The 26,117-nt window shown below is 43.0% G+C and overlaps 1 protein-coding gene across 2 annotated transcripts in view; it reads left to right on the forward strand.

Moving 5' to 3' along the window:
* LOC134911077 (DNA (cytosine-5)-methyltransferase 3A-like) overlaps positions 1–26,117 on the forward strand; it is a 104,340-nt gene that overhangs the window by 15,205 nt on the left and 63,018 nt on the right. For both annotated transcript variants that reach the window (XM_063919460.1, XM_063919461.1), the window contains exon 7: positions 3,608–3,720. In XM_063919460.1, the coding sequence (XP_063775530.1) occupies positions 3,608–3,720 (113 nt within the window). The remainder of the gene's footprint in view (positions 1–3,607; positions 3,721–26,117) is intronic.

Raw genomic sequence — 26,117 nt, forward strand, 5'->3', positions numbered from 1 at the left:
GCTGTCTGTCACTCTCACAGACACACACTAACATCATATGGCGGTCTCACCTCTCACACTGCACTGAGCGCCGTCTGTCACTCTCACAGACACACACTAACATCATATGGCGGTCTCACCTCTCACACTGCGCTGAGCGCTGTCTGTCACTCTTACAGACACACAATAAAATCATATGGCAGTCTCACCTCTCACACTGCACTGAGCGCCGTCTGTCACTCTCACAGACACACACTAACATCATATGGCGGTCTCACCTCTCACACTGCGCTGAGCGCTGTATGTCACTCTCACAGACACACTAACATCATATGGCGGTCTCACCTCTCACACTGCACTGAGCGCCGTCTGTCACTCTCACAGACACACACTAACATCATATGGCGGTCTCACCTCTCACACTGCGCTGAGCGCTGTATGTTACTCTCACAGACACACTAACATCATATGGCGGTCTCACCTCTCACACTGCACTGAGCGCCGTCTGTCACTCTCACAGACACACACTAACATCATATGGCGGTCTCACCTCTCACACTGCACTGAGCGCTGTCTGTCACCCTCACAGGCACACACTAACATCATATGGCGGTCTCCCCTCTCACACTGCACTGAGCGCCGTCTGTCACTCTCACAGACACACTAACATCATATGGCGGTCTCCCCTCTCACACTGCACTGAGCGCCGTCTGTCACTCTCACAGACACACACTAACATCATATGGCGGTCTCACCTCTCACACTGCGCTGAGCGCTGTATGTCACCCTCACAGACACACTAACATCATATGGCGGTCTCACCTCTCACACTGCGCTGAGCGCCGTCTGTCACCCTCACAGACACACACTAACATCATATGGCGGTCTCACCTCTCACACTGCGCTGAGCGCTGTATGTCACTCTCACAGACACACTAACATCATGTGGCGGTCTCACCTCTCACACTGCGCTGAGTTCTGTATGTCACTCTCACAGACACACACTAACATCATGTGGCGGTCTCACCTCTCACACTGCGCTGAGCGCTGTCTGTCAGCCCCACAGACACACTAACATCATATGGCGGTCTCACCTCTCACACTGCACTGAGCGCTGTCTGTCACCCTCACAGACACACACTAACATCATGTGGCGGTCTCACCTCTCACACTGCACTGAGCGCTGTATGTCACTCTCACAGACACACTAACATCATATGGCGGTCTCACCTCTCACACTGCGCTGAGCGCCGTCTGTCACCCTCACAGGCACACACTGACATCATATTGCGGTCTCACCTCTCACACTGCGCTGAGCGCCGTCTGTCACCCTCACAGACACACACTAACATCATATGGCGGTCTCACCTCTCACACTGCGCTGAGCGCTGTCTGTCACCCTCACAGGCACACACTGACATCATATGGCGGTCTCACCTCTCACACTGCACTGAGCGCTGTCTGTCACCCTCACAGACACACTAACATCATGTGGCACTCTCACCTCTCACACTGCACTGAGCGCTGTATGTCACCCTCACAGACCCACGAACATCATATGGCGGTCTCACCTCTCACACTGCGCTGAGCGCTGTATGTCACCCTCACAGACCCACTAACATCATATGGCGGTCTCACCTCTCACACTGCGCTGAGCGCTGTATGTCACCCTCACAGACACACTAACATCATATGGCGGTCTCACCTCTCACACTGCGCTGAGCGCTGTATGTCACCCTCACAGACACACTAACATCATATGGCGGTCTCACCTCTCACACTGCGCTGAGCGCCGTCTGTCACCCTCACAGACACACACTAACATCATATGGCGGTCTCACCTCTCACACTGCGCTGAGCGCTGTCTGTCAGCCCCACAGACACACTAACATCATATGGCGGTCTCACCTCTCACACTGCACTGAGCGCTGTCTGTCACCCTCACAGACACACACTAACATCATGTGGCGGTCTCACCTCTCACACTGCACTGAGTGCCGTCTGTCACCCTCACACTAACATCATATGGCGGTCTCACCTCTCACACCGCGCTGAGCGCTGTATGTCACCCTCACAGGCGCACACTAACATCATATGGCGGTCTCACCTCTCACACTGCACTGAGCGCTGTCTGTCACCCTCACAGACACACACTAACATCATGTGGCGGTCTCACCTCTCACACTGCGCTGAGCGCTGTATGTCACTCTCACAGACACACTAACATCATATGGCGGTCTCACCTCTCACACTGCGCTGAGCGCTGTATGTCACTCTCACAGACACACTAACATCATATGGCGGTCTCACCTCTCACACTGCGCTGAGCGCCGTCTGTCACCCTCACAGGCACACACTGACATCATATGGCGGTCTCACCTCTCACACTGCGCTGAGCGCCATCTGTCACCCTCACAGACACACACTAACATCATATGGCGGTCTCACCTCTCACACTGCACTGAGCTCTGTATGTCACCCTCACAGACACACTAACATCATGTGGCGGACTCACCTCTCACACTGCGCTGAGCGCTGTCTGTCACCCTCACAGACACACACTAACATCATATGGCGGTCTCACCTCTCACACTGCGCTGAGCGCTGTCTGTCACCCTCACAGACACACACTAACATCATATGGCGGTCTCACTTCTCACACTGCACTGAGCGCTGTATGTCACCCTCACAGACACACTAACATCATATGGCGGTCTCACCTCTCACACTGCGCTGAGCGCTGTATGTCACTCTCACAGACACACTAACATCATGTGGCACTCTCACCTCTCACACTGCGCTGAGCGCTGTATGTCACCCTCACAGACACACTAACATCATATGGCGGTCTCACCTCTCACACTGCGCTGAGCGCTGTATGTCACTCTCACAGACACACTAACATCATGTGGCGGTCTCACCTCTCACACTGCACTGAGTGCTGTATGTCACCCTCACAGACACACTAACATCATGTGGCGGTCTCACCTCTCACACTGCGCTGAGCGCCGTCTGTCACCCTCACAGGCACACACTGACATCATATGGCGGTCTCACCTCTCACACTGCGCTGAGCGCTGTATGTCACCCTCACAGACACACTAACATCATATGGCGGTCTCACCTCTCACACTGCGCTGAGCGCTGTATGTCACCCTCACAGACACACTGACATCATATGGCGGTCTCACCTCTCACACTGCACTGAGCGCTGTATGTCACCCTCACAGACACACTAACATCATGTGGCGGTCTCACCTCTCACACTGCACTGAGTGCTGTATGTCACCCTCACCGATGGTCACTAACACATCACATGGCGGTCTCACTTCTCACACTGCGCTGAGCGCTGTCTGTCACCCTCACTAACACATCTTACGGCAGTATCACCTCTCACTGCGCAGAGCGCCGTCTGTCACCATCACAGACACACACTAACATCATATGGCGGTCTCACCTCTCACACTGCGCAGAGCGCCATCTGTCACCCTCACAGGGGGTCACTAACATCATACGGCGGTCTCACCTCTCACACTATGCTTAGCGCTGTTTGCCACCCTCACACGCGGTCACTAACACCTCTCACATTGCGATGAGGATTGCTGTCTGTCACCCTCTCCCCCTGTAGGACTGGTTCCTCAGCTGGGGATACCTGGTGGATGAAGATGGACATCAGTGTTTCTGCAGCGTCTGCTCCTCTGGGAAGGAGATACTGATGTGTGGCAGCCGATGCTGCTGGAGGTGAGAGATACAGAGTATATAATGAGGGGGTCCAATTATAAGTCTACTGGGTACAGTCTGGTTACATAATGGGGAACCGCACCAGCACAAAATATTGTTTTCTTTTTTTAAGTTTAGAGAGTTTGTGAGTCTCTGCTGTAGCTGTAACTAGGGTGCTACTAGGCTGGAAACACGCAGCTGCATTCCCCTGGTACACTGCGCTCTTGTTATACAGCCAGAGCCGGCCATAGGCATAGGCAAACTAGGCAATTGCCTAGGGCATTTGATATACCTAGGGGCATCAGCAGCTTCTGCTGATTAAAATGATATGCGGCATGCCTATATTCTGTGTGTAGCATTTCATATGCAGATACAGCCACAGTCTCATACAGTATATAGGCAGGCTGCATATCATTTTAATCAACAGAAACTGCTTGTGCATCCTAGCCACATAGCAATGCAAATAAGATGCATTTTCATAAAAAAGTTCCCGACGTTAGCATTGAGGGAAGATTTATGAGGACACATCTGTATCCAAGCAGAGGCAGAGGTGTTAGTGCTGTGTTAGTGGCAGTGTGAATGCTGTGCGCATGTGAGTGGGTTGGTTGTGCAGTAGTGTTCGGAATATTTGTAAGGAGCATTATGTGTGTCATGTAAAAATGCATTAATAATGTGCAGCCAATGTGTAGGGGCACTATGTGTGTCATTATGTGCATAAGGGTATTAATATTGTGAAGCATATGTGTAAGGGACATTATGTGTAAAAGGGCATTAATAAAGGTTGTCATAATGTGTAAGGCGCATTATGTTTATAAGGACATTAATAATGTGTCTCATATGTGTAAGGGGCCTTACTGTGCGGCATTATGTATATAAGGTGCTCTACTATGTGGCGTTGCATATAGAAAGGGCACTACTGTGTCATCTAATGTGAATAAGGAGCAATATGGTGTGGTGTAATGAGAATAAAGAGCAATAGGGTGTGGTGTAATGTGAATAAGGAGCAATTCAGTGTGATGTAATGTGAATAAGGGGCTCTACTGTGAGGAGTAACGTTTATAAGGTAAAGTGATACTACTGTGGGATGTAATATGAATTATGGACACTATCACATGATCAACTGTGAATAAAGTTGCAGTAGTGTGTGGCGTAATTGGAATTGGGGTTACTATTGTGTGGCCATGCCCCTTGCCAGCAAAAACTCACCACTTTTTGGGCTGTGCACCAAATGTGCAAACTGTTCCTATTTAAAATATAGTGGGTACAAATACAAAAATAAGGACTGCTATGGGTGAGGGGTAATGGTGCTGGGAAAGAGGTGCAAGGTTAGAGGCGGAACCAGCGGTGGCGCTAAGGGGCACCAGCCAAAATCTTGCCTAGGGCATCATATTGGTTAGGGCCAGCTCTGTATACAGTGCTCCTGGTATACTGCTCTCCTGTTATACAGCGCTCCTGGTATACTGCACTCCTGGTATACTGCTCTCCTGTTATACAGCGCTCCTGGTGTACTGCATTCCTGGTATACAGTGCTCCTGGTATGCTGCACTCCTGTTATACAGCGCTCCTGGTATACTACACTCCTCTTACACAGCGCTCCTGGTATACTGCGCTCCTGGTATACTGCGCTCCTGTTATACAGCACTCCTGGTATACTGCACTCCTGTTATACAGTGCTCCTGTTTTACAGCGCTCATGGTATACTGCACTCCTGTAATACAGCGACCCTGGTATACTGTGCTCCTGGTATACTGCACTCCTGTTATACAGCGCTCCTGCTATACTGCACTCCTGTTATACCTTGCTCCTGGTTTACTGCGCTCCTGGTATACTGCACTCATGTTATACAGCGCTCCTGGTATACTGTGCTCCTGGTATACTGCACTCCTGTTATACTGCACTCCTGTTATACCTTGCTCCTGGTTTACTGCGCTCCAGGTATACTACACTCCTGTTATACAGTGCTCCTGTTATACAGCGCTCCTGGTATACTGCACTCCTGTTATACAGTGCTCCTGGTATACTGCACTCCTGTTATACAGCACTTCTGGTATACTGCACTCCTGTTATACAGTGCTCGTGGTATACTGCGCTCCTGTTATACAGAACTTCTGGTATACTGCACTCCTGTTATACAGCGCTCCTGGTATACTGCGCTCCTGCTATACTGCACTCCTGTTATACCTTGCTCCTGGTTTACTGCGCTCCAGGTATACTGCACTCATGTTATACAGCGCTCCTGGTATACTGTGCTCCTGGTATACTGTGCTCCTGGTATACTGCACTCCTGTTATTCAGCGCTCCTGGTGTACTGCACTCCTGTTATACAGCGCTCCTGGTATACTGCACTCCTGTTATACAGTGCTCCTGGTATACTTCGCTCCCGTTATACAGCGCTCCTGGTATACTGCACTCCTGTTATACAGTGATCCTGGTATACTGCACTCCTGGTATACTACACTCCTGTTACACAGCGCTCTTGGTATACTGCGCTCCTGGTATACTGCACTCCTCGTATACTGCCCTGCTGTTATACAGCGCTCCTGGTATACTGCACTCCCGTTATAGAGCGCTCCTGGTATACTGCACTCCTGTTATAAAACGCTCCTGGTATACTGCACTCTTGTTATACAGCGCTCCTGCTATACTGCACTCCTGTTATACCTTGCTCCTGGTTTACTGCGCTCCAGGTATACTGCACTCATGTTATGCAGCGCTCCTGGTATACTGTGCTCCTGGTATACTACACTCCTGGTATACTGCTCTCCTGTTATACAGCGCTCCTGGTATACTGCACTCCTGGTATACTGCTCTCCTGTTATACAGTGCTCCTGGTATACTGCACTCCTGTTATACAGCACTCCTGGTATACTGCACTCCTGTTATACAGTGCTCCTGGTATACTGCACTCCTGTTATACAGCACTTCTGGTATACTGCACTCCTGTTATACAGCGCTCCTGTTATACAGCGCTCCTGGTATACTGCGCTCCTGGTATACTGCGCTCCTGCTATACTGCACTCCTGTTATACCGTGCTCCTGGTTTACTGCGCTCCAGGTATACTGCACTCATGTTATACAGCACTCCTGGTATACTGTGCTCCTGGTATACTGCACTCCTGTTATGCAGCGCTCCTGGTATACTGCACTCCTGTTATACAGCGCTCCTGATATACTGCACTCCTGTTTTACAGTGCTCCTGGTATACTGCACTCCTGTTATACAGCGCTCCTGGTATACTACACTGTTGTTACACAGCGCTCCTGGTATACTGCGCTCCTGGTATACTGCGCTCCTGTTATACAGCGCTCCTGGTATACTGCACTCCTGTTATACAGCGCTCCTGGTATACTGCACTCCTGTTATACAGCGCTCCTGGTATACTGCACTCCTGTTATACAGCGCTCCTGGTATACTGCACTCCTGTTATACAGTGCTCCTGGTATACTGCACTCCTGTTATACAGCGCTCCTGGTATACTGCACTCCTGTTATACAGCGCTCCTGGTATACTGCTCTCCTGTTATACAGCGCTCCTGGTATACTGCACTCCTGGTATACTGCTCTCCTGTTATACAGTGCTCCTGGTATACTGCACTCCTGTTATACAGCACTCCTGGTATACTGCACTCCTGTTATACAGTGCTCCTGGTATACTGCACTCCTGTTATATAGCACTTCTGGTATACTGCACTCCTGTTATACAGCGCTCCTGTTATACAGCGCTCCTGGTATACTGCGCTCCTGGTATACTGCGCTCCTGCTATACTGCACTCCTGTTATACCGTGCTCCTGGTTTACTGCGCTCCAGGTATACTGCACTCATGTTATACAGCACTCCTGGTATACTGTGCTCCTGGTATACTGCACTCCTGTTATGCAGCGCTCCTGGTATACTGCACTCCTGTTATACAGCGCTCCTGATATACTGCACTCCTGTTTTACAGTGCTCCTGGTATACTGCACTCCTGTTATACAGCGCTCCTGGTATACTACACTGTTGTTACACAGCGCTCCTGGTATACTGCGCTCCTGGTATACTGCGCTCCTGTTATACAGCGCTCCTGGTATACTGCACTCCTGTTATACAGCGCTCCTGGTATACTGCACTCCTGTTATACAGCGCTCCTGGTATACTGCACTCCTGTTATACAGCGCTCCTGGTATACTGCACTCCTGTTATACAGTGCTCCTGGTATACTGCACTCCTGTTATACAGCGCTCCTGGTATACTGCACTCCTGTTATACAGCGCTCCTGGTATACTGCTCTCCTGTTATACAGCGCTCCTGGTATACTGCACTCCTGGTATACTGCTCTCCTGTTATACAGTGCTCCTGGTATACTGCACTCCTGTTATACAGCACTCCTGGTATACTGCACTCCTGTTATACAGTGCTCCTGGTATACTGCACTCCTGTTATACAGCACTTCTGGTATACTGCACTCCTGTTATACAGCGCTCCTGTTATACAGCGCTCCTGGTATACTGCGCTCCTGGTATACTGCGCTCCTGCTATACTGCACTCCTGTTATACCGTGCTCCTGGTTTACTGCGCTCCAGGTATACTGCACTCATGTTATACAGCACTCCTGGTATACTGTGCTCCTGGTATACTGCACTCCTGTTATGCAGCGCTCCTGGTATACTGCACTCCTGTTATACAGCGCTCCTGATATACTGCACTCCTGTTTTACAGTGCTCCTGGTATACTGCACTCCTGTTATACAGCGCTCCTGGTATACTACACTGTTGTTACACAGCGCTCCTGGTATACTGCGCTCCTGGTATACTGCGCTCCTGTTATACAGCGCTCCTGGTATACTGCACTCCTGTTATACAGCGCTCCTGGTATACTGCACTCCTGTTATACAGCGCTCCTGGTATACTGCACTCCTGTTATACCTTGCTCCTGGTTTACTGCGCTCCAGGTATACTGCACTCATGTTATGCAGTGCTCCTGGTATACTGTGCTCCTGGTATACTGCACTCCTGTTATACAAAGCTCCTGCTATACTGCACTCCTGTCATACCTTGCTCCTGGTTTACTGTGCTCCAGGTATACTGCACTCATGTTATACAGCGCTCCTGGTATACTGTGCTCCTGGTATACTGCACTCCTGTTATACAGTGCTCCTGGTATACTGCACTCCTGTTATACAGCACTTCTGGTATACTGCACTCCTGTTATACCGTGCTCCTGGTATACTGCACTCCTGTTATACAGCGCTCCGGTCATGAAGTGAGAATAGTGGGGATGGCGGTAGTAAACAAAATGAGGGAGAAGTTGGGGGGAGGGTAAGAGCAGGCGGTAAGGTTACTAACATGGGTACTAAAAGGGATTTTACCAAAGCACTAACCAATGACGATTACAGGTCATCATTGCTACATAAGGTGAAAGTTATCTTAGTTGTATGTATGTAGACGCCAGAAGCATTACTGGTAAAAAGGGTGAACTAGAAATACTTGCAGCAAGCAAACAGTATGATATTATAGGCATTACTGAAACTTGGTGGGATGAATCTAATGATTGTACAGTCAATCTAGAGGGCTATACACTGTTTAGGAGAGACAGACTAAATAAAAAGGGTGGAGGGGTGTGTCTTTACGTAAAGCCGTTTTTAAAACCTGATATACGGGAAGATATTCAGGAGGGGACTGTAGACACTGTCGAGACATTATGGGTTGAAATTGCATGCGGGGAAAAAGGAATAAAAAAGTTAGTATTGGGTGTATGCTATAGGCCGCCTGGTATCAACGCATCTGATGAGGAATTGTTACTAAAGCAAATTGAAAGAGCAGCAGGAGTAGGATACATAGTAGTGATGGGAGATTTCAACTATCCAGAGATAAACTGGAAAAACGATTCATGTGATACTGCTAGGGGCAATATGTTTTTAAACACACTTAATGATAACTACTTAGTCCAACTAATTGAGGAACCAACTAGGTACAATGCAATCTTAGACCTGGTATTAACAAACAATCAGGATTTGGTATCGGGTATTATAGTAGGGGAACCCATAGGAAACAGCGACCACAATATGGTCACATTCAATATCAGTTTCCATAAACAGCCCTATACTGGCTCAACTAGGACTCTAAACTTTAGCAAAGCAAATTTTGAAAAGATGAGGGTATTTTTCAGGGATATTGAATGGGAAGTTTTGTTTTTAGGAAAAAATACTACGGAGAAATGGGAGGTACTAAAATTCCTGCTAGCTAAAAATACACTCAAATTTATTCCTATGAGTAGCAAAAAAGGGAATAAAAATCATAAACCGATGTGGCTTAACAAAAAGATTAAGGAACTTATGGGCAAGAAAAGGCGAGCATTTAAAAAATACAAATCTGACGGGGAAGCAGAGTAATTTCAGTACTATAAGTAATGTAACAAAATTTGCAAAAAGGAAATAAGAGCGGCTAAAGTAGAAACTGAAAAACTAGTAGCAAAGGAAAGCAAAGCGAATCCCAAAAAAATCTTTAAATACATTAATAGCAAGAGATTAAAGAAGGAGAGTATAGGCCTTTAAAAGACAAGTTGGGAGACTTAAGCAAAAATGATAATAACATAGCGGACACACTAAATGAGTTTTTTTCAACAGTATTCACTAGAGAGGACCCATTTCAGGGACTGACACACAATCTCAATAATGAGAATATCCCACTGATAGGTACTTATTTAAGCGAGGAAGTAGTCTGTGACCGATTAAAACATTTAAAGATTAATAAATCACCAGGGCCCGATGGTATTCACCCAAGGGTTCTAATGGAGCTTAACTCTGAACTGGCAAAACCGCTATCTTTGATCTTTAAGGATTCAGTTATATCAGGTATGGTTCCCAAAGACTGGCGTATAGCGGAAGTAGTGCCTATATTCAAAAAGGGAAGTAAAGCTGAACCAGGTAATTATAGACCAGTTAGTCTTACATCTATAGTGGGGAAAGTATTGGAAGGTATTCTAAGAGATAGTATTCAGAAGTTCCTTGAAGTCAATAAGGTCATTAAAAGGAATCAACATGGGTTTATGAAGGACAGATCCTGTCAAACCAACTTACTTGGCTTTTATGAAACAGTAAGCGCAAACCTAGATCAGGGTAAAGACGTGGATGTAGTCTTTTTAGACTTTGCCGAAGCGTTCGATACTGTACCACACATGAGACTTATCTACAAGCTACAAGAATCAGGGCTAGGAAGCACAATATGCACTTGGGTCAAAAACTGGTTAGATAATAGGGAGCAGCGCGTTGTGGTTAATGGATCTTTTTAAACTTGGACTGAAGTGCTAAGTGGTGTGCCGCAAGGCTCAGTATTAGGACCGCTATTGTTCAATATTTTCATTAATAACCTAACAGAAGGTCTAGAGAGCATGGTGTCAATTTTTGCAGATGATACCAAATTGTGTAAGGCTATAAATACAGAGGAGGATGCCGAGTCTCTTCAGAATGACTTAGTTAAATTTGAAGCATGGGCAGCCAAATGGAGAATGCGCTTCAACACAGACAAGTGTAAGGTAATGCACTGTGGTAACAAGAACAAAAATTACACCTACCAACTAAATGGGGTAAAATTAGGGGATTCTGTACTGGAAAAGGACTTAGGTGTCCTCATAGATGGTAAGCTAAGCAGTAGTACCCAAAGTAGGACTGCAGCAAAGAAGGCTAGTAAGATATTAGCATGCATAAAACGGGGTATTGATGCTAGGGACGAGAGTATTATACTCCCGTTATATAAATCACTAGTGAGGCCACACCTTGCATACTGTGTACAATTCTGGGCATCGTACTACAAAAAGGATATCATGGAGCTTGAAAAGGTACAGAGGAGGGCGACCAAACTAATTAAGGGCATGGAGACAATGGAATACAAGGAAAGGCTTGAAAGACTAGGCATGTTTACATTGGAAAAGCGGAGACTAAGAGGGGATATGATCAACATCTACAAATATATAAGGGGACAATACACAGAGCTTGCGCGGGACCCATTTTTGGTTAGATCAACACAGAGGACTCGTGGACACTCGCTCAGGTTAGAGGAGAGGAGATTCCGCACAATACGGCGTAAAGGCTTTTTCACGGTAAGGACAATACGTGTTTGGAATTCCCTGCCCGAGGGAGTTGTAATTGCGGAATCTGTCAACACCTTTAAGAATGGGTTAGATAAATTCCTAATGGATAAGGATATCCAGGGGGTATGGTGCATTGTCATGCATTATAGTTACTATAAATAGGGATAAAATGCAACGGCTGACAGCAGCATCATTCAGAAATTTTAGTCAAATCATCATGCATAGGAGACCACAAATAGGTTGAACTCGATGGACAATTGTCTTTTTTCAACCTCAGATACTATGTTATACAGCACTCCTGCTATACAGTGCTTCTGGTATACTGCACTCCTGTTATACAGTGCTCCTGGTATACTGCACTCCTGTTATACAGTGCTCCTGGTATACTACACTCCTGTTACACAGCGCTCCTGGTATACTGCACTCCTGGTATACTGCGCTCCTGGTACACTGCACTCCTGTTATACAGCGCTCCTGGTATACTGCACCCCTGTTATACAGCACTCCTGTTATACAGCGCTCCTGGTATACTGCACTCCTGTTATACAGCGCTCCTGGTATACTGCACTCCTGTTATACAGCGCTCCTGGTATACTGCACTCCTGTTATACAGCGCTCCTGGTATACTGCACTCCTGTTATACAGTGCTCCTGGTATACTTTACTCCCGTTATACAGCGCTCCTGGTATACTGCACTCCTGTTATACAGTGCTCCTGGTATACTGCACTCCTGTTAAACAGCGCTCTTGGTATACTGCGCTCCTGGTATTCAATGCTCCTGGTATACTGCACTCCTGTTATAAAGTGCTACTGGTATACTTCACTCCCGTTATACAGCGCTCCTGGTATACTGCATTCCTTATATACTGCTCTTCCGGTATACTACACTTCTAGTATATCACACTCCTGGTATATATACTGTACCTCATTTTTGGTATACCGCATTCCTGGTATACTGCGCTCCTGGTATATATCTAGATATACTGTGATCCTGGTATATATCTAGATATACTGCGCTTCTGGTATACTGTGCTCCTTGTATATATCTAGATATACTGCGCTCCTGGTATACTGCGCTTCTGGTATATATCTACATATTGTCAGGAATCGACTCACCGCTGTTATGTCTGTCCGCCGGAGCGGACTCCGTCCGGGGTCACTGCATGTTGCTGTCACCTGTCGCCCTGCTCGTGGATGCCATCTCAGGCCTGGGAGCGCCCCTGGAGTCAACGGGCGTGTGGGCGCGCCGCGTCCCAGCCGGGCCGCGGCATGGGCGCCGCCATGACAGTTTTCCCCAGTGTAAGTTCGGCAGCCAATCCGGAGCTTGGCCGCACCCCCTCGTCTCACTCCAGCCAATACCTGCCGGTCAGGGGGTATATCAGGAGCTGCAGGGTGAGTCAGAGGTTGTCCTGAACTTTGTGTCACTCCTGCGACTCGTGTGTTTGGACCTGTTATCCTGTTCCTCCGTGTTCCTGGATATTCTCCTGATCCTCCGTGTTCCTGGATATTCTCCTGTTCCTCCGTGTTCCTGGATATTCTCCTGTACCTGTTACTCCGTGGAACTACAAGCACCAGCACCACAGCAATACCTTTCTGGCTTCACACCTTCTACACCTGCAGTGTGCTCCAGCCTTCAGCAGTAGAGACTCCCTATCCAGGTGCATTCTGTCATCTCACCTGTGATTCAGCCTGCATGCTGATTGTGCTTCTCCAACAGCACAGTGGACATTAACACCAAGTCTCCTGCATTGCTACCAGGTTTGCTACCATTGTTCCCATCTCTGCTGGCTTCACGTTTTAACCATTCCGGTTTCATTTCCATATTACATACTTTGCCATAGACTTTCAGTTCTCAAACCATATTATACCATTGCCATTACCATTGCCGTTACCATTGCCATTTCCATTGCATTCGTTTGTTTTACTTTCTGCTGCATTATTATCTGGACTTTCTGTTATCAATAAACTACATTGTGCACATGCGCAGAAATCCAATACTGCCTCCTCACTTCATTCCTCCTACCTCCACTGACCCACTAGCGCCCCCTCCGGGGACACAAACAAAACCGACTCTGACAGTAAGTTCAGGACCGATGGACTCGGACGGTGGTCAGAGTGTGGGGTCAGGGGCCTTACAAAATCTGGTCTCCCGTTTGGATGGACAAGAGGCTGTGCAGCAGCAGATATTCCAGTTTCTGCAAGGGATGTCCTCCCGGATTGATACGTTACAACAATCTCTGCTAAGTGCGCCTGCACCTCCAGTTCCTGTTACCCCTGCACATGCAAGTGTTGGGGGTTCTTCTTCTCCGGCTGCATCTGCTCCAGTATCCCGTTTGCACCTGCCTGTGCCTAGCAGGTATTATGGCAGTCCGAAGTTATGCCGTGGGTTCCTCAACCAGTGTGAAGTCCAGTTTGAACTTTTACCTCACAATTTTCCCACGCCAAGATCCAAGGTTGCTTATATTATTTCACTGCTCTCTGGATCAGCCCTGAGTTGGGTGTCTCCTCTGTGGGAACGTGCGGACCCGTTGATGAACAACTATGCCGAGTTTGTTTCCATCTTTAGACGCATCTTTGATGAACCGGGTCGTGCAACATCAGCCTCCGCAGATCTTCTCCAGCTCCGTCAAGGGACTCGCAGTATGGGCCAATACGTCATCCAGTTCCAGACGTTAGCCGCAGAGGTTCAGTGGAATAACCAAGCCTTGGTAGCAGCCTTCTGGCATGGACTCTCGGAACGGATAAAAGATGAACTGGCAACCCGTGATATCCCTGAGCAATTACCAGAGTTAATCTCCCTATGTATCAAGTTGGACTCTCGCATCCGCGAACGCAACAGTGAGCGTGCTCGTGCTGAGTGTCGCAAACCAAGAATGGTACCTCCTGTACAGTTTCAGCCTCCACCTTCTGACGAGCCTATGCAAATTAATAGGTCCCGCTTAACTTCTGAGGAGCGGTCAAGGAGACTTCGTGAGAGACTGTGTCTTTATTGTGCGGCAGTAGGTCACCAAATAAATTCTTGTCCAGTGCGTTCGGGAAACGCCAGATCCTGACTTGTAAGGGAGGAGTCAAGTTGGGATCTTTCAGGCAAGCTCCTTCAACCCAAGATCTCATTCTTCCTGTGACCTTAGAGACGGTGGCTGGACTCCAATCTGCAACTGCGTTGGTAGACTGTGGTGCAGCGGGGAATTTCATCACTCAAGCTGCGGTAGACAAGTTTCATCTGCCGGTCTATGAACTTCCATGTCCAGTCTACATCACGGCAGTAGATGGTAGTCGTATTTCTAAGGGGTATATCACTCAACAAACCAGGCCAGTGATACTGGGGGTTGGGTTCCTGCATTCTGAGTTAATAAAGTTTTTAGTTATTCCTCAGGCAACTCAGGAGATTGTGTTAGGTATGCCCTGGCTCCAGTTACATAACCCGCAGATTGATTGGTCTACATTACAACTAACTGCTTGGGGGTCACATTGCCGTCAGTCTTGTTTAGCCCAAGTTGTTCCTGTCAAGACTTCTGAAATCAAGACCCAGTCTACTCTTCCTATGGCCTACCAAGATTTCGCTGACGTCTTCAGCGAAAAGGCCGCTGATGTCCTGCCGCCCCATAGAGAGTGGGATTGCCCCATCGACCTCATTCCTGGCAAAAAACCACCTAGGGGGCGCACCTACCCGTTATCTGTTCCTGAAACCGAAGCGATGAGCGAATACATCAAAGAAAACCTACAGAAAGGATTCATCCGTCCCTCATCATCACCTGCTGGGGCAGGTTTCTTTTTTGTTAAAAAGAAAGATGGAGGACTACGTCCATGTATTGACTACCGGGGACTTAATGATATTACCATTAAGAACAGCTACCCGTTACCTCTTATTACCGAGTTATTTGATAGAGTCAAAGGAGCCCGCATCTTCACCAAGTTAGATCTCCGCGGTGCCTATAATCTCATCAGAATTCGCAGCGGTGATGAATGGAAGACAGCTTTCAATACTCGGGATGGCCATTACGAGTACCTGGTAATGCCATTCGGGTTGAGCAATGCTCCAGCAGTGTTCCAGCACTTTGTTAATGAAGTCTTCCGTGACGTTCTGTACAAGTATCTCGTTGTTTACCTGGACGATATTCTCATCTTCTCTCAAGACCTCTCTTCTCATCGTCTCCAAGTCCGTGAAGTCCTCCGACGTCTTCGTGAGAACCGTCTTTACGGCAAATTGTCCAAGTGTACCTTTGAGGTTGCCTCCATACCCTTCCTGGGGTATATAATTTCTGGATCGGATCTCCAAATGGACCCGGCAAAATTGGAAGCTATTGCCAATTGGTCCATTCCGAACACTCTCAAGTCCATTCAACGATTCCTGGGCTTCGCCAATTATTATAGGAAATTTATCCGAGGCTTTTCAACTCTCATTGCTCCTATTACTAGCTTAACTCGAAAAGGGGCAGATCATTCCAACTGGTCAGAAGATGCCCTGGCTGCGTTTCAGAAAATCAAGATGGCTTTTATGACCGCGCCAGTTTTGTTACAGCCCGATGTTAATAAGCCATTCGAGTTGGAGGTGGATGCTTCCACAGTAGGAGTGGGAGCTGTTCTCTCTCAGACGGGAGCTGACGGGAAGACTCATCCCTGTGGATTCTTTTCCCGCAAGTTTCTTCCTGCAGAAGTTAATTATTCCATCGGAGATCAAGAGCTTCTGGCGATTAAACTGGCCCTTGAGGAATGGAGGTATCTCCTGGAAGGGGCGAAGTTTCCATTTAACATCTATACGGATCATAAAAATCTGCTCTATTTGAAGGCAGCTCAGTGCCTTAATCCTCGCCAGTCCCGATGGGTTATGTTCTTCTCCCGTTTTAATTTTAAGCTCCATTTCCGCCCAGGTTCTCAGAATACCAAAGCAGATGCCTTGTCTCGATCCATGGAATCTGAGGACGAGATATCCGATCCAGTACCACGCTCCATCCTGGATCCTGTTGCTTTTGCTTCTTCACAAGTTTCTCCAGCTCCGCCTCCTGGTAAGACTTTTGTTGCTCCTGAACTCCGTTCTAAGTTGTTGTCTTGGGCTCATCAGTCTAAATTTACTGGGCATCCTGGTGTCCTAAAGACTTTTAAATTTCTCTCCGAGACATACTGGTGGCCGAAGATGAAAGTCGACATCAAAGACTTTGTGGCATCTTGTCCTAAATGTGTGCAGAGAGAGAAGATAGATCACAAAACGGATACCGTTTGTGATAACCCGGCGCTGTAGTAGTTTAAATGTTTATGAGCTAAATTGTTTCAGCAGCTAAGCATAAGCAACTTGCCAGGTTGCAACAATTAGGAACTAGAAAGAAAAAGAGGAAATATGCTTTGCGCTTGAAACAATATATCAAAAATAAATGTGCAGTCGGACACAGAAGATAGACTCAGTACAACTTCAGAATAATAATAAAAAAACTCTTTTTATAGTATCAATTGAAGTAGAATATGCAGCATTTAGTAAAAGTAAAAAAGAAAAAAGAAAAAATTAATGACAATTTTACAATTTATCAAATGAGTTATAATATAAATAAAAATTATATTATCAAGCAGCATGCAATAAAACAGTTAAAATAACTATTTCAAGTGGTGATAATAAGAGATTCAAAACACTGGCGTCCCAGTGTATTGGTTTAGATTTGTAATTCCCGCAAGGATATTTTGCAGTCTCACAGTCTCAGATGTTAATTGTAGTTCTTTAGAGGAAAGGTGCAATATGTAATTAATGCTCCCGTGCTGGTTCCTGCGTTGGTATATGGACAGGGTCCTTATTAGATGAAATGCACGTGGAGTAATAGTATATGCTTTATGTCCTGTTAGAATAATAGCAGCTGATAATTGCCGTCTTTCCCAAAATGGTTTTGTTAATTTTAAATAGTGGCAATTTTCAATTAAGTTGGATTTAGCCGCCGTGAACAAACTACTGGAAACAGGTGTTAGGCCCCACAGCGGGGGTCACAAAGAACTCACCCGACTAGTGTTTGTACAGCCGTGCGGCAATGATGAATCCAGCATGCGGCAGAAGACTGTGACCGAAGCTGTCACGGTTATGCTGAGCTGCAGACTAGGTTCTTTCTGCGGGTATCACACGGAACTCACCCGACCAGTGTCTGTACAGCCGTGCGGCAATGATGAATCCAGCGTGCGGCAGAAGACTATGACCGAAGCTGTCACGGTTATGCTGAGCTGCGGACTGGGTCCTTTCTGCGGGTATCACCAAGTGAGCAGTGTATCGGAAAGTGGGCGTCAACGCGTTTCGTCTCCTAGCAACGGAGACTTCCTCAAGACGGATACTTCCCCTCTCCATGATCTCAATTATATACCTGTCTGATGACTTTCATAGCAATCAGTTGTGATTAATTGGTAATCAATAATATTATAAACGATTAAACACCAAATAAGGGACATACTGGAAATATAAATACAATGAAATGCATGTACAAGTAATACTCTAAAATACTAACCATATGTACTGAGTCAATCTTATATAGTATACTAAAATGTAGACTTAAAAATTTAATTGGGATCAATTTAGACTTCATATATCAAAGTCCATCTGGGTTTTTGTTTCACTTAGTTTCTTAGTATTATATAGCTTTTAAAGGTAAACCCACGAATTATGTATAGCTGTTTATTATATATTAATATAATACTTAATAGATAAATTATGAATAAAACTGCAATAGCCTCTGATTTTATTTTTATTTTAACGGACCAGACTAAAAAATAAAAAGATGATGATAAGGATCCAATATTATTCAATAAGGATTTTTTATGCAAAAAGAACATTTATGTTTATACGATTTACTATCTTTATGGAAAACTTTTGGACTATTCGCAAAAACATATATAGAATACAACCAATACTGAATAGAATAATATAATGAAATATGATAATAATGAAAAATAAAAAATAAAAAATAAAAGAATAAAAAAATGATGAATAATGAAAGATGAGAAAAATAAATGTTATGTATTATTTATAAGAACATTAGAATACCTATGCTAAATTAATATTGTTAGATGGAACAGACTAATCTAATAGATTACGCATATAACCATAGAAAGTCTGATCTATTTTTATTTTGTACATATATCAGCAATGGTCAACAAAAAATCTCTGGGCTCTTAAACTGACAGGTTACCTATAAATTTAATCTAGACAGGAATAATCTAAAGCTTCATTAAGACCATTTGGATAAAGGGAATCCAATTTAAAGATCCATGATGTTTCCCCCAAACAAAGTTTTCGGAACCTATCGCCTCCTCTTTTTGTGCTTGTAAATTGTTCTAACCCTACAATAGAGAGGGATGATGGATCACCATTATGCACTCTTGAAAAATGGCGAGACACACTATGAGTTTGAAGTTTTTTAATGATGTTAAGCCTATGTTCTCTAAATCTTGATTTAATTGATCTGGTGGTTCTTCCCACATACTGAAGAGAACATGAGCATTGTAGTAAGTATACACAATATTCTGAGTCATGATTAATAAATTGTTTGATCTGAAAAGTCGTTCCATTAGATTGAGAGGTTACACTAGATACTTTATTCCTCATATATTTACAAGTTAGACACACTTTTTTATTACATCGGAAGTTACCTAGCGGTTTCTTTGATAACCAATTAGAATCTGTGTCCATGTCTATTGGTCTGAGAAAACTAGGGGCCAGCATTTCTTTTAGATTGGTATTTCTTTTAAATATGATTAATGGTTTATCCGATAAGCTTTTATTTAGGATTGGATCTTGTTTAACTATCTCAAAATTATTTTGTATTATCTTTTTTATAATATTAGATTTATTATTGAATTTAGAGATAAATTTAACAGAGTCTCCTATTGAAAAATTATTCAATTTATTTTGAGATTTTATTGTTTTTTCTTTATTGGGGTTTTGAGACCTATCTGGTAGATCAATATTGGCCTTCAGAAGTGAATTTGCAAAGAACTGTGAATCCTCTAGGAGATGAGGAGGATAGCCTCTTTCTCCAAACTGTTTCAAAAGAGCTTTAACTTGGGAGAGAAATGTTAAGTCCTCTGAACAATTACGTCTGAGTCTAATGATTTGATTCTTTGGAATATTTTTTAACCATGGTTTGTAGTGACTGCTTGAGTAATGTAGGTAATTACCTGTACCCACTGGTTTAATATAATTGGTGGATATAATTTTATCATTGTCAATTGAGAACGTGATATCAAGAAAGTGAGTAGTGATAGAATCAAAATTATAAGTGAATTTTAAATTATAAGTGTTGTCATTCAAAAAATTAACAAATTTCAGTGCTTGTTGGTGACCCCCATTCCAAATGATAAACAGGTCGTCTATGTAACGGCCATAGAGAACCAGGTTCTCTCTATATGGGCCGCCCCAGATGTACTCCTCTTCGAAGCGGCCCATATAGAGGTTAGCAAAGCTAGGTGCAAACCTGGTCCCCATGGCCGTCCCTAGGCGTTGTAAATAATAGCGAGTGTCAAACAAAAAATAATTGTGAGTTAAAATAAAAGAAATAGCTTCCAATACAAAGTCACGTCTGCCAGGTTTAATATTAGGATCTCTATCCAAATAATATTTGACCGCATTGGTCCCTTCTTGATGAGGTATATTTGTGTAAAGAGATTGGACATCTAGGGTTAAGAAACCCCAGTCCTTAGTCCAACTTTTTCCTACTGTTTGTTGTAAAATTTGTTGGGTATCTTTAATGTATGATTTTAATGTGGCGACGTGGCCTTGTAAATGGAAGTCAACTAAATGGGATAAATTAGATGTAAGTGAATCCACTCCCGAAATAATAGGTCTCCCAGGTGGGTGTAACAAATCTTTATGAATTTTAGGTAAATGATAAAAAATGGGTGTGACAGGGTGTGAGGGCAACAAAAAATAATACTCATTATCTGATATCACGTCATCTTCTTTCGCCTTTTGTAATATTTTTTTGAGTTCTAATGTAAAGGGGGTACTTGGGTTACTCGATAATGCTGTATAATAGTCAGCATTATTGAGTTGTCTATGAGCTTCCGCAACATAGTCAGATCTAGATTGTAGAACTATCCCTCCCCCCTTATCCGCTGACTTTATTACTATTGAAGAATCATCTTTGAGGGCTTTTATTGCATTTCTCTCTAATTTAGTTAAGTTTTGCATATGATAAACTGAGGATTTTCTTTTATTTCTCTCAGATTTCTGGCACACAGTTTTGAAATCTTTTAAAGTTTTATTATAGAAGACAGTAATGGCAGCACTTTTTTGTTCCAAAGGAAAGAAATTTGATTTCCTTTTAAATTTCGAACACATGGACTCAGAATTATTAGTTGTGATATCAAATAATTTAATTTCCAGATCGGCACTTTCTTGCTGTAATTCTTCTAACATCAAAAGACCTACATTATCCGTATCATCCAAGATGATAGGGGAAGATTCATTGTCTGGATCATGACTATTCAATTTTTTGGTAGCGAAATATCGCTTCCTTCAAAGATCTCTAGTAAATTTATTCAGATCAACAAACAACTCAAAGATGTTGGGTTCCTTGCTAGGTACAAAATTTAGGCCTTTTTTTTTTTTTTTTTAATAATCGTATTTGGTCAGCAGTAAGATTATGGGAGGATAAGTTATAGATCCCTTTGCTATCTACTTGTACCTCGCTTTTCTTGGACCTCTTTCCTCCGCCTCTACATCCTCGCTTTCTCCGTATCTTTTTGGGGTGTGATTGGATAGGGGCCTGTATGGATTGGGGTGATGGAAAGTGTTCAATCTGGAAAAATCCCCTGACTGTTCAATATGATTAGCCCCAGTCCAATGTTTTTTTGGATGGTCTATACGTTCCCTAGTGCTGGGTCTATTTGGATTGGAGTATTTTTGTGGTCTATTTTGTCTGGGTGTAGAGATACCTGCCTCTGGGTTCAGTTGCGATTTATTTTGGGGGGATCTGTAATAGGATTCATTTGAATAATTACTAGTGTATCTAAGGGTCTCAGATCTATTTTTTTTGTTTATTATAGGTTCTTACTTTATTTAATCTATAATCTTCTTGGTCTCTAGACCATTTTTTCTTCTTATTATATATCAGGTCTTTCTCAAACCTTTCGACTCTACTGTTGATTTGTTCGTCTTTTTCTTTAAATAGAGGATGATCTTTAAAGCTTAAAAGGTCATCTTTGATTTTATCAATTTTATTGACCGTATATTCAACTTTATCATTTCTATATTTAACGAGAAGCTTCATAAGTGACAAAATTCACACCCAGACAAAATAGACCACAAAAATACTCCAATCCAAATAGACCCAGCACTAGGGAACGTATAGACCATCCAAAAAAACATTGGACTGGGGCTAATCATATTGAACAGTCAGGGGATTTTTCCAGATTGAACACTTTCCATCACCCCAATCCATACAGGCCCCTATCCAATCACACCCCAAAAAGATACAGAGAAAGCGAGGATGTAGAGGCGGAGGAAAGAGGTCCAAGAAAAGCGAGGTACAAGTAGATAGCAAAGGGATCTATAACTTATCCTCCCATAATCTTACTGCTGACCAAATACGATTATTAAAAAAAGGCCTAAATTTTGTACCTAGCAAGGAACCCAACATCTTTGAGTTGTTTGTTGATCTGAATAAATTTACTAGAGATCTTTGTAGGAAGCGATATTTCGCTACCAAAAAATTGAATAGTCATGATCCAGACAATGAATCTTCCCCTATCATCTTGGATGATACGGATAATGTAGGTCTTTTGATGTTAGAAGAATTACAGCAAGAAAGTGCCGATCTGGAAATTAAATTATTTGATATCACAACTAATAATTCTGAGTCCATGTGTTCGAAATTTAAAAGGAAATCAAATTTCTTTCCTTTGGAACAAAAAAGTGCTGCCATTACTGTCTTCTATAATAAAACTTTAAAAGATTTCAAAACTGTGTGCCAGAAATCTGAGAGAAATAAAAGAAAATCCTCAGTTTATCATATGCAAAACTTAACTAAATTAGAGAGAAATGCAATAAAAGCCCTCAAAGATGATTCTTCAATAGTAATAAAGTCAGCGGATAAGGGGGGAGGGATAGTTCTACAATCTAGATCTGACTATGTTGCGGAAGCTCATAGACAACTCAATAATGCTGACTATTATACAGCATTATCGAGTAACCCAAGTACCCCCTTTACATTAGAACTCAAAAAAATATTACAAAAGGCGAAAGAAGATGACGTGATATCAGATAATGAGTATTATTTTTTGTTGCCCTCACACCCTGTCACACCCATTTTTTATCATTTACCTAAAATTCATAAAGATTTGTTACACCCACCTGGGAGACCTATTATTTCGGGAGTGGATTCACTTACATCTAATTTATCCCATTTCGTTGACTTCCATTTACAAGGCCACGTCGCCACATTAAAATCATACATTAAAGATACCCAACAAATTTTACAACAAACAGTAGGAAAAAGTTGGACTAAGGACTGGGGTTTCTTAACCCTAGCTGTCCAATCTCTTTACACAAATATACCTCATCAAGAAGGGACCAATGCGGTCAAATATTATTTGGATAGAGATCCTAATATTAAACCTGGCAGACGTGACTTTGTATTGGAAGCTATTTCTTTTATTTTAACTCACAATTATTTTTTGTTTGACACTCGCTATTATTTACAACGCCTAGGGACGGCCATGGGGACCAGGTTTGCACCTAGCTTTGCTAACCTCTATATGGGCCGCTTCGAAGAGGAGTACATCTGGGGCGGCCCATATAGAGAGAACCTGGTTCTCTATGGCCGTTACATAGACGACCTGTTTATCATTTGGAATGGGGGTCACCAACAAGCACTGAAATTTGTTAATTTTTTGAATGACAACACTTATAATTTAAAATTCACTTATAATTTTGATTCTATCACTACTCACTTTCTTGATATCACGTTCTCAATTGACAATGATAAAATTATATCCACCAATTATATTAAACCAGTGGGTACAGGTAATTACCTACATTACTCAAGCAGTCACTACAAACCATGGTTAAAAAATATTCCAAAGAATCAAATCATTAGACTCAGACGTAATTGTTCAGAGGACTTAACATTTCTCTCCCAAGTTAAAGCTCTTTTGAAACAGTTTGGAGAAAGAGGCTATCCTCCTCATCTCCTAGAGGATTCACAGTTCTTTGCAAATTCACTTCTGAAGGCCAATATTGATCTACCAGATAGGTCTCAAAACCCCAATAAAGAAAAAACAATAAAATCTCAAAATAAATTGAATAATTTTTCAATAGGAGACTCTGTTAAATTTATCTCTAAATTCAATAATAAATCTAATATTATAAAAAAGATAATACAAAATAATTTTGAGATAGTTAAACAAGATCCAATCCTAAATAAAAGCTTATCGGATAAACCATTAATCATATTTAAAAGAAATACCAATCTAAAAGAAATGCTGGCCCCTAGTTTTCTCAGACCAATAGACATGGACACAGATTCTAATTGGTTATCAAAGAAACCGCTAGGTAACTTCCGATGTAATAATAAAAAAGTGTGTCTAACTTGTAAATATATGAGGAATAAAGTATCTAGTGTAACCTCTCAATCTAATGGAACGACTTTTCAGATCAAACAATTTATTAATCGTGACTCAGAATATTGTGTATACTTACTACAATGCTCATGTTCTCTTCAGTATGTGGGAAGAACCACCAGATCAATTAAATCAAGATTTAGAGAACATAGGCTTAACATCATTAAAAAACTTCAAACTCATAGTGTGTCTCGCCATTTTTCAAGAGTGCATAATGGTGATCCATCATCCCTCTCTATTGTAGGGTTAGAACAATTTACAAGCACAAAAAGAGGAGGCGATAGGTTCCGAAAACTTTGTTTGGGGGAAACATCATGGATCTTTAAATTGGATTCCCTTTATCCAAATGGTCTTAATGAAGCTTTAGATTATTCCTGTCTAGATTAAATTTATAGGTAACCTGTCAGTTTAAGAGCCCAGAGATTTTTTGTTGACCATTGCTGATATATGTACAAAATAAAAATAGATCAGACTTTCTATGGTTATATGCGTAATCTATTAGATTAGTCTGTTCCATCTAACAATATTAATTTAGCATAGGTATTCTAATGTTCTTATAAATAATACATAACATTTATTTTTCTCATCTTTCATTATTCATCATTTTTTTATTCTTTTATTTTTTATTTTTTATTTTTCATTATTATCATATTTCATTATATTATTCTATTCAGTATTGGTTGTATTCTATATATGTTTTTGCGAATAGTCCAAAAGTTTTCCATAAAGATAGTAAATCGTATAAACATAAATGTTCTTTTTGCATAAAAAATCCTTATTGAATAATATTGGATCCTTATCATCATCTTTTTATTTTTTAGTCTGGTCCGTTAAAATAAAAATAAAATCAGAGGCTATTGCAGTTTTATTCATAATTTATCTATTAAGTATTATATTAATATATAATAAACAGCTATACATAATTCGTGGGTTTACCTTTAAAAGCTATATAATACTAAGAAACTAAGTGAAACAAAAACCCAGATGGACTTTGATATATGAAGTCTAAATTGATCCCAATTAAATTATTAAGTCTACATTTTAGTATACTATATAAGATTGACTCAGTACATATGGTTAGTATTTTAGAGTATTACTTGTACATGCATTTCATTGTATTTATATTTCCAGTATGTCCCTTATTTGGTGTTTAATCGTTTATAATATTATTGATTACCAATTAATCACAACTGATTGCTATGAAAGTCATCAGACAGGTATATAATTGAGATCATGGAGAGGGGAAGTATCCGTCTTGAGGAAGTCTCCGTTGCTAGGAGACGAAACGCGTTGACGCCCACTTTCCGATACACTGCTCACTTGGTGATACCCGCAGAAAGGACCCAGTCCGCAGCTCAGCATAACCGTGACAGCTTCGGTCACAGTCTTCTGCCGCACGCTGGATTCATCATTGCCGCACGGCTGTACAGACACTGGTCGGGTGAGTTCCGTGTGATACCCGCAGAAAGAACCTAGTCTGCAGCTCAGCATAACCGTGACAGCTTCGGTCACAGTCTTCTGCCGCATGCTGGATTCATCATTGCCGCACGGCTGTACAAACACTAGTCGGGTGAGTTCTTTGTGACCCCCGCTGTGGGGCCTAACACCTGTTTCCAGTAGTTTGTTCACGGCGGCTAAATCCAACTTAATTGAACATTGCCACTATTTAAAATTAACAAAACCATTTTGGGAAAGACGGCAATTATCAGCTGCTATTATTCTAACAGGACATAAAGCATATACTATTACTCCACGTGCATTTCATCTAA

This window comes from Pseudophryne corroboree, chromosome 4 (genome assembly GCF_028390025.1).
Source record: "Pseudophryne corroboree isolate aPseCor3 chromosome 4, aPseCor3.hap2, whole genome shotgun sequence".
NCBI lineage: Eukaryota > Metazoa > Chordata > Amphibia > Anura > Myobatrachidae > Pseudophryne > Pseudophryne corroboree.